Source organism: Engraulis encrasicolus, chromosome 9 (assembly GCF_034702125.1).
Source record: "Engraulis encrasicolus isolate BLACKSEA-1 chromosome 9, IST_EnEncr_1.0, whole genome shotgun sequence".
Taxonomy (NCBI): Eukaryota; Metazoa; Chordata; class Actinopteri; order Clupeiformes; family Engraulidae; genus Engraulis; species Engraulis encrasicolus.
Window position 1 is genome coordinate 55,305,846 of NC_085865.1, and position 10,627 is coordinate 55,316,472.

Genomic DNA, 10,627 nt, shown 5'->3' on the forward strand with positions numbered 1-10,627 from the left:
CAGCCCTCTTCCCACCTGAAAACAGCTGCTTCGACACAGAATGAAGTGCAGACACCAGACTGAATCAACTCTACACAACTCTCTCTACACAAGGAGGGTAGAGAGCATACCTGTCAACCATCCCTTATTTCCCGGGAAACTCCCTAATTTTGACTCATTTCCCGATTTCTTCCCAATTTGATATTTTTCACGGAAATATCCCGGATTTTTCACATTATCAAAAACACCGTCGGTCCAGTAATTATACCCACGGCCCTGTACGACGAGTCACACCCCCTCTTGAAGAGAGAGACAGGGGTCTTGCTTATCAAGCTACCTGCCAGAAGATTGTATGCCAGATGCCACCAAGAATTGAAGTTCCTTGAAAATAGGCTACGAGCTGTCACCCTCGAGCTCCGTAGCACTTGTGCGCCCACTCTTTTCCTCAGAAACTGTCAGTTCATGCAACGCATAAAACAGCCTCGGAACAGCGAATCATGTGATTGACCTAATCACAGCCTGTGCCAGCACGAAGTTTTGCACGAACAAACTTATGCAACAAAACAACAAGAAGAAACTCATTGCGCTCATTTCATTGTTTTGTTTTCATTGCATTGTTTGCACGCAGTAAAACGTGTGCTGAGGGATTTTAGACAGGACTGCACGCGCGCTGTGGTGAAAAGCAGAGTAGAACGCACCGTCCGATCCGTCTCTGTCATCCCGTTGACTGTCAGAATTAGGCCTTTAGAAAATTTCCGGGATTTTGGCTTAAAATATGGGAATTTTCCCTAATTTTGGGAGCTCAAAGTTGACAGGTATGGTAGAGAGACCTTGAAAAATATTTTTTGTAATGTATACATTATCATTTTTTTCCCCCATTTTTGCAGAATGAAAGTGTCTTGGAGTTGTTCGAGTGTTATGTCATGTTCCCAATTGATGCAGCTATTTGACTTTTGAGACTCACCAGTGCACAAGCAGCGGAAGTTCTTGCTGGTCTTAGGACAGATATCAGAGAACAGCTGAAACACAATGCGCCCAACTGGAGAAACAGTTAATAAGAAACACAAAACAGGAGATTGTCAAAATATAATTCAATATACTGTATATTGAAAATGAAGCAGTACAACACAGTAGAGTGAAATTCAATTACTCATTACTCATTCATAATGACAATTGTATGTCACAGTGGACTACCTGCTCCTACCCTTTCCTCCTAAACTAACAGGAGTGCTGCTAGCAATAGGGCCTATGACGTTTTAGTAATAGCACACGTCAGGGTGGTGCAACGACAGCTAATTCAACTATTGCCACTAACGGCATTATTGTTTTTGTTTGTTTTTATTGGAATGTCTAAGAAGAGGCCCTGCCATGGCCGGCCGGTGGGGCGCTCGCCTGCCATGCGCCTGACCCGGGTGAGATTCCATAACAGGAGTGTGGTCTCGAAAACATGGCTAGCAGTAACAGTTTCCCTCTCAGTGCACACAGCAGAATACCCACAGAGCCACACTCTCCCACCGTGACTCATAGTACAAAGATACAGTAAGAAACTCAAACACACCATCCATGATGCCAGAGATAACCCATCTTGTCAGTGGGTCTGCATCTAAGTAAAACCTCTTCAGCAGATTGTAAGAGATTTTAATAACAAGCAGGCAGTGCCACGCTCTCTCTCTCTCTCTCTCTCTCTCTCTCTCTCTCTCTCTCTCTCTCTCTCTCTCTCTCTCTCTCTCTCTCTCTCTCTCTCTCTCTCTCTCTCTCTCTCTCTCTCTCTCTCTCTCTCTCTCTCTCTCTCTCTCTCTCTCTCTCTCTCTCTCTCTCTCTCTCTCTCTCACACTCACACGCACAAACACACACACAGTCTGCACTTGATTAAAACAACACTGCAGGGTGCTGGGTCAGTGTGATTTTTTTTTCTCCCAGCGGTTTATTACGAGGCATTTTAACAGCCTTGGCCTTCCCTTTGAAACATGCTGCAGCAGAAACACTGCATATGTGGCACTGTAAAATCTCTAGAGAAGTGGTTCTCAACCTTTTTGAACAAACACCCCTTTGACCTCATCATAAGGCTGCCAATGCCCCATCGTCTCATCATAATCCTGCCAACACCCCACTTAGTATTAGAAATGTAACATTACCTATTGCCCCGCATAGGGCTGCTCGATCATGAGATAAATCAATATCACGATCATTTCAGTCAATATTAACATCACGATTTTAGGCGATATATCTTTTCAAGACAAATAATTATGCTAAACAGTTCACAATCCTCCCTTCCTTCAGCAGTGTGAGTGAGTGGAGAGCCATAGAGCAACACACAGTGGTGTTCTGCATGACTGTTAGGTAGCAAGTCTGCTTTGCACTTGCAATGGCTCACGTGGAGGGGAGAAAAATTACAAAACATTTGTTTCGATTCAATATTATGGAATTTGACACGGTTTGACAGCAATATTGATATCACAATATAAATTCGATATATCGCACAGCCCTAGCCCCGCATTTGCAGCTTAGCGCTCCCCCATCTCAGCTGTCTCCTTCTCAACGCCCCCTCGGGGATCCTAACGCCCCCTGGAGGCAGTAGAGCCCCTGTTGAGAAACACTACTCTAGACCAGTGTTTCCCAACTAGGGTACATACAGTACACATACCACTATGGGTAACGTGAGCACACTACAGGGGGTACGTGAAACAAAAATAATAATAACAAATGTGAAGAGCAAAGTCCCATTGCAATAGAGGAAGAGATAGGGGGTACTCAGGGTATGACAAAAAAATGCAAGAGGTTTACGCAAGACAAATAGACTGATCTATGAAAATAAAATGACAAATATTTTATCTGTGTTATTGATGTGTTACTTACACTCAGTGTGGAAAAGAAAATGTGAAGATGTGGAAATGAGTCACTAAAACAAGTAACCCAATACAATAAACCATGCAATAAATATATTAAAAGTTACCTAGCAGCAAGAACATAAAAAGATGAAAAAAAAAGATTTTTTTAGAGTAATGTCCCCACCTGGCTCTCGGTTGATCTCCACGTCAAAGTAGCACTGCGGCCGCTCCTTCACCCACATGCTGAGAGGAGAGCAGAGTGGCCTTCCTGAAACATACACACACACACTGGTCAGCCAAGACTAGCCTTCCTGAAACAGATACGCACACTGACATTCACAAAGCAAGTCAAGACTTCCTGAAATGAACGCACGCACGCACGCACGCACGCACGCGACCAGAGCAGGCTAGCATTTCTCACACACAAAGACACACACACACACTGACCTTAAGTCTATTATTCACCCTAGAGGCTCTCTTTCCTCAGGTAGACTACTGCATCTTTATCACAGCTCTCTGACAACAAAACTGCTCCTTAGTCCAGGCAGGCAGGTGGGTAGAATAGACTGCACTCAGCTGAGGCAGTAGAGTAGCTTACAGTACGAGAGAGAGAGAGAGAGAGAGAGAGAGAGAGAGAGAGGAGAGAGAGAGGAGAGAGAGAGAGAGAGAGAGAGAGAGAGAGACTGACATTCCAGATGAGGGGAGGGGCCCCTCAGTAGTTGGCCTTGCCTGCTGCCACATGTCAACCCCACCACCAAACACCCTCACCCCCCCTCAAACACTCCCTCTGGTGCCCCTCACCACCAAACACTCCCACATGCATGCCCCCGAACTTAACCGTCCTATCCTCCTTACTCCGCTGCCCTGCCCACCCCACCCCTACCCTACCCTGTCAGCCATGCCCCATCCCCTACCCATTCTATAATGCACCCTGACCCCGATGCCCACCCCTCCAACACCCATAACGCTTATTTCTTTATTTCCTTCCTTCTGCTGTGGTGCCAGAAGGGGCCCCATGCCAGGGCATCGAGTATCTACTGCTCCTGGCCCTGGGGATGGGAGTTCATTTTTGGCCACTGGTGTGGCATATGTCTGGGATGCCACCGCCCCTGGCTCCTGTGGTAAACCCAAACAGCATTACTGGCACTATCATGTCCAAAGGCTGGTACCGGTACGCTGCACTGGGTAAACGCTGCACTGGGTAAACAGCGTTACTGCTACCTGGGTATGGTATTGCCAATGCCAACACCACTATCGCCACTTGCTGTGGGCATCAGTATGCCTCAATCTGCTCCTGCCTGGGTCATGGGTTCGGGATAGCCCCCTGGTCTGGTGGTGCATCAAATATCCCCCTCAAGGTATCTACTGCCAGAGGGCTAAGCTTAAGGCATCAAGTATCTCCAAGGCTGTTAGACCCAGGCCTTCTAATGGTCCTCCAGCAATGTTGCGAATGAGGTGTCGCTCTGCTCTGTGTGTGCTGCAGGGCTTAAAGCACATGGGTGTTAGAGACACCGAGCCAAACAAGGAAATGACAAGACTGTGAGAGCTGGAGAGTGTGCATACGGTAGATTGCAGTGACCGAAAGAGAGAAATGGAGAGAGAATAGATTACACTGACAGAGAGAGCGATGGAGTGAGTATAGATGAGGCAGAGAGTGCATAAATTACAGTGAAAGAGAGATATGGATACACAGTGAGAGAAAGAGATGGAGAGAATAGGCCATACAGACTGCTGTAGGCTTCTTTCAAGTCAAGTCAAGTTTTATTGTCAATTTCTTTACATGCACTGGTCATACAAAGAATTTGAAGCATGAAGCCTTGGTACTGTATGTGGCCTTGGTACTGACAGGGGCCTATGCGCGGCATGGAGAGTGTGTGTCGGCCGTTCCAAAGTCACGTGGGTGTGAAGGGTCAGTAGTGACCATGAATCATGGACATCACAATGCTTATAGATGCACAGACCAGGACCTCCTGCAAGGTACTTTCAACATTGGTACTAAAAGCAGCGTAATCTTACATGATGTGGGATGGAGGCTGTACAGCAGAGGTGGGCAAACTCAGACCCGGGGCCACATGCGGTACATTGAGCCATTTCATGTGGCCCGCATTTGATGAGGCTGCCTGAAGAATGAAAACTTTCATACAAATTCATAATGTCACTCAACATTCTTAAATGGCTACCTAGAACAGGGGTCTTGTGAAGTAAAGATTGACCAAATTAATTGCAGTGCAAGAATGTCACAGTTGACAAGTTATGTCCGCTTATACCATTTCTTATTGTTGACAGGTAAGTTGGCAGAGGCATTTGGCCCTTTGATCACTATTCTAAACTTAATGTGGCCATTGGGCCAAAATAATTGCCCACGGGGATGACAGAGAGGGATGCCCCTGTGAACACTACACGCTTCTTCGGGCTGAATGCATCCTTGAGACTAAAAGCAGCCTAGCCTACGTGGAATGGAGAGAGCAACGGCAACACTGACAGGGAGGAATGGTCCTCCTGGGATATGAAGCAGAATACACGGCAAGCTTCTTTGGATGAATGTATTGCAGCCTTGAGACTAAAATGAACATACAAGGTGTGGAATGGAAGGTGTATAGGCAACACTGACAGGGAGGGATGCTCCTATGTTGTGAATCAGAACACACTTCTTTGGATGAATGTATTGCAGCCTTGAGATGAAAGCAGCCTGCATGTCCACTGAGGGTGCCTAATGTGTGTAAAAACAGGGCTGTGGATGTATTGCAGCCTTGATGCTAAATGCAGCATACCGGTAGACTATGTGCACTGCCAGAGCTGATGTGTGAAACAGGGCTCGGCTGTAGCCACCATGACCTCTCCACATGATAGATACAAAATAAATCTGCTGAATCATCACAGTGTAATATTTAAGACACAGCGGCATATGTTCACATGACCCAGCCAAATGAACGCTCTGCTTCCAAATTGATACTAAAAGCAGCATGCGTGGGAAGGGGCGGGGGGGAGGGAGGGCGTAGAGTGCAGCCTGCATGGGGAGTGAGGTCGTAGGGCCCAAGATATAAACTGAAGCTACTGTGGAGAATGGAAACAGCACTGCAGGAGTCTTTAGTTAGCAATATGCTGCCTTCATACTAAAATGGGCGTCAGATCGATCAATTCCAAGCTGTCTACTCCATCATGCCTACTCCACACCATACAATTATCAGCTACTGTACAATGTAAGCTTATAAGTTACAGTACACATTTGAGTGAATACACCTTTACATTTGTACAAGGTGCAAAATAAACCTCTTTTATTATCATAACGGGCAGCAAAAGTGGAAATAAATGTGGTCAGTTGACCATCAGCAGGTCGGTTTCAGGCTTATGAAAATAAAACTTTATAACATAGTGCTAAGCATACAATGGAGAAATCTGACCTTCACAACAGCCAGTTATGGTGGTGATTGAAGGTAGAAAACAATGAACATGGACAATGGCAAGCTGCTAAAACAAACCCTGGCCACCTTGAAGATAAACTCTCAACTCAGTGCAGTGTGTGTTACGAACGGTATGCTTCTTTCTACAGTGGGGCAGACCCAGCGAGCAACTAGGCTGGGGCAGTATCTGAGAATTTATTGTTCAAAATGTTCCTGCCATGGTGCCCTGGCAGTCTGGACTGTTTAAAGGTACACTGGGTGAGATTTTTAGTTGTTTATTTCCAGAATTCGTGCTACCCATTCAATAATGTTATCTTTTTCATGAATACCACCACCATCAAATTCTAAGTATTCATTTTGACTGGAAAAATTGGTCTTTTCATACATGAAAAGGGGGATCTTCTGCATGGTCCGCCATTGTGAATTTCTAGAAATAGCCATTTTAGCTGCAAAAATGTACTTGGACCATACCAGAAAATATTAGTTTATTACTTTTCAAATTATCAAATTTGGCAATAGGCAGCCCAGTTTCAATGAGCAGAATAGTTGCAGTACCTTTTTTGACCATTTCCTGCACAGTGTACCTTTAACTGTATTCCATTAAACATATAATTTCATTAACATGTAATGATTTATGGTTTCTCTATTGCGCGTTTTTCGGAATGCAAGAAACTGCTTCTTTGGCATGTCAACTTGCTACCACTCCGATGTCAACAAGCAAATTCAGTGTTATCTACTGACCTGCAGGACAACATGATACTAAAGAACCATACCATATTGGGTAATAAATCATACCATATTTGAAGAATACCCCAGTTAATAGCCATGTGAATTTCCAAACACTGCCAAGCTCTGTCAGCCACCTGCATAGTAAGGCTATGTCAGAGGTGTCCAAAGTAAAAGTAGAAGTAAAAAACAAAACCTGTCAGTTTCCTTCCAACGTAAAGTAACTTCACTGAGTAACTGATCTACAATAGTGCAATACATGAACCAGATTGTGTGCTCAGCTGGGCTGGTTGGATCAGATGGGAGTTTTCTTTTTAGATTTTTAGGGTTTTTTTCAGTAACAACAACGGCTAGCCACCTCATTAGGTACAATGGAATAACTGGTGTAACTGCTATGTAATATCATGTGCTAATGTTCTACTTGCACAATGAATTATTTCTATTTATTTTGGCTACCTCTGGTCTATGTCCACTGCTTCCGTCTGTGTGAACGGATTGAGGTATGCACGGTATACATTTGCAGTTTGGGTGAGTACTACCAGACGAACCCTTTCAGTCAGAGCCACTTTATAACCATATCGTCACCAAAACGGTAATGACTATAGGGTGGTTTATGCCTCGAGATCAGCGTCACTGCATCATGATGCAGTGAGCCGCGCAGTTAACGTAGTGAAGCCCCCCCCCCATCACGCAGGTACTCTGGGGCACCTCCCCAAAATTGTGTCTCGACGCAGGGAGCGACGGCGTGAAAGGGCGAAAATAGGTCTCTGATTGGTCCTCTCGACCAGCCTGCTCTGTCCTCGAGTCGAGAACAAGCGCTACTTCCTTGTTCTAACCTTCGTCGGTCTACGGACTGTGAGCTCTTCATTAAATAAGTTGCCCGTGCTTTGTTGTTTGATTTATTTACACGAACCAACGACAACACATGCGCTTCCAAGTGACGCTGAAGTTATTTGGACAGTTGAACAGTGGTTCCGAGGTCGAGGAAACATTCCGCTTCGTCCTCGACAAATGAGCCACTTCTTTGTTCCAAACTACTACTGTGGCTGCCAGTGCGATCAAACATGCACGTGATATAAAGATTTAATGTTTCATTTTCATTCTCGTCGAGTCTGTGATGCTAAAAAACAACCGACACGTCTAGTTTACTCTTTGTATTGAAGGCAGTTTCAGCGTGGAATGACATCGCGCAGACCGTGCTTCAAAACAGGGCATAAACAAGAATTAACTGCATCATGGCTGCGTCAAGCTCACTCTGTGGCACAAGTAGGAAGCATAACTGAGCCTTAAGAGTGTGGGTTTTTGAACATTCTATAAAAAGAATGTGTTCTATAACAATGCAAGATTCTAACATTCCAAATTTTATTGAATGGCGGCCAGAATTCTGTAGAACTTTCACTGCCCGAACATTCCCGTCACACCGGTGTGACGGTACACTCTTAAAGGTTAATCTGTTATGAATGATGTAGTGAAGCTTTTTCAGCAAATTGTGAAAAGACTACCCTACTCCCACTATGTGAGTAGATATCAGTGGACTGGGACTTCATCCATTTGACTTGACAGGCAGGTGAGTAGATAGCACTGGGTGGAACTACATCCATTTGACAGACAGGCTTTCCAGGCCCTGTCTCTCCTCCACTTCCTAATGAAGAGTCTCTGGGGCTGCCTTTGCACGTTCAGTCTTTGCTGCACACTATTCAGTTTAACTTACTCATTTGATTTTATTTGCATACACAAAGAAAAGCCTACCAAAAGCTGATGTACAGCAATGTAATAACCACCGATTCATGTTTAGATGTTTTTAGAACACAAAATGTCACAAATAATATCTGCTAGGCAACATGCTTTTATAGTCTCACGTCTGTAAGACATCTTGAGATGGCCTATTATTTCCGTGGTTTCCTGTGTTTGTCTATGGCTGCAGATGATAACCCAAACCAAATCCACAATACATGTCTGAAACAGACCAGCATCGGCTGACACAGCTAACCTGTTTCTCAAGCTCTCCCCAGTCTCAAACCTGCTGACAAAATTCCTCAAATACATTCAGCGCAAGAACCACTGTAGGAATTTTGCTCCAAGTGTAACTACTCTCAAATTACATGCAAACATGCATGCCTTTGTCTTCAGTGGCCTACTTCCTAGCACAAAGCCCCACCTTGGTGCTGCCTGCCAAGCATAGCAGGCCAAGTTTCTACAACAATGACCAACCTATGGGGCTTCATACGTCCATTCGGGTCTATCTCTGCAAAGGGTATCTCCTGAAACGAACTGACTGTTTGAGGGTGGACGTGCAGGAGGTTATAAATAGCATTTTCCTAGAAGCAGTGTGTCTGGCCAATGTCTCCAGTCAGTAATGATAGGCTTACACTGCTCTTGTAATCCTAAGGTAAATGGTGTAAGCTTTGCAGCTGTGTTGGGTCGGTGACATTTAAAGTACTGCTCGGTCTAATTTTAGCAGTTGGCTACTGAAAGTAGACACTGCATGCACCTTGCATGTTCCACTGCAATAAAATACAACATGATCCGAATTCTAGTTCTATGGCCCAGCCTCATCACCACAACACCAGACCCCAGTCAGATTTCTGCCATAAGCACTGCTCAAGCCTGCGTTGCAGCAAAGACAAGTTTCAAGCTAGTGTGCTGTTTACTTTGTCATGGCGAACATATATTTTACCACATTCACTGGTTTAGCTAAACGTTTGCAGTAACATGAAAGACAACATGTATATGGAAAGTTAACAATATTGAGAAACTAGAAACGAAACCCGAACAGACCGATTCGTTACGTTCCACCAGACACCACTGTGTCTAGCAAAGGCAGCTTTTCTCGCCAGATATTGAGCTAACAGTTGTTGTAATTCAGTGGGTGTTACGCGTCAGTCAAATGCTCTGGAAACCAACAGAACCGTCATAGCCACATTTTAACAGACAAGACTCGCAAGGGTACCATTTAGCTACATTAAACTTGGCGGTGAACGGTAGCCTGTAAGCTGCAGTGAATAGGCCTACCATAATAATAACCATTCGATTTAGCACTAGCTAGCTAGCATCGAAGTGTGGTTCCCAGGCTATTTTGTTCTTTTTTGACTGTTCACTCACTGGCAAGGAAGTCAGTGTTAACCTTAATGCTGCATAAATAGCCAGTTGAAACGACGTATAACTGATACGACACTGTATGAAGATACATAACCAGGCATTATCAAATAAATTAGTGTGAGATAACATACCGTACCTGTTCGGCCCTGGAGAAGCTTGGTATTGCTGCTGCGGGTGGGTGAGCGAGCGCAAATAGGGCTTCGTCAGACGCGCGCTACCCACTGCAAGATGGGGACTACTCAAAAGAAGAAGCCCCGTCGCCTACTAGAGCTCTAAATCTTTGCTGTATAGAAAGCAAATTAGTAAGGCCTTTGATTTACAGTAAAGCTACTTTCTCGTGCAGTAGCCATGAATTGCTCTTTTGCTTTTCTTGAAAAGATCCACTCTCATAATTTAATTCCGGAGGAAATTGTTGTGCTCTTCTTGTCAAACTTGGCTCGAGTGAAAGAATCTGTTGACAAAAGTGAAAGTGTGCAAGGCACGGATGTGGGCGATGACTGATAAGACTGTCCTGATAGACTTTGCTCCTGACCCGTGATTAAAAGAAACACACAGCAGAAGAAACCAAAGTATACCGGTAGTTCTATGTAGGCC

At 44.7% G+C, this 10,627-nt stretch overlaps 1 protein-coding gene across 5 annotated transcripts in view; it reads right to left on the bottom strand.

Moving 5' to 3' along the window:
• Nucleotides 1–10,560, bottom strand: part of nktr (natural killer cell triggering receptor) — a 31,087-nt gene extending 20,527 nt beyond the window's left edge. For 3 of the 5 annotated variants that reach the window (XM_063207461.1, XM_063207460.1, XM_063207456.1), the window contains exons 1-3: nucleotides 10,170–10,560; nucleotides 2,992–3,075; nucleotides 944–1,018 (exon numbers count right to left, since the gene is read on the bottom strand). In XM_063207461.1, the coding sequence (XP_063063531.1) occupies nucleotides 944–1,018; nucleotides 2,992–3,049 (133 nt within the window). In that variant the 5' untranslated portion in view covers nucleotides 3,050–3,075; nucleotides 10,170–10,560. Of the gene's footprint in view, nucleotides 1–943; nucleotides 1,019–2,991; nucleotides 3,076–3,254; nucleotides 3,351–10,164 lie in introns of those variants that run through there. The other 2 variants (XM_063207458.1, XM_063207459.1) reach the window with 2 other exon arrangements.
• Nucleotides 10,561–10,627: the final 67 nt, after the last annotated feature.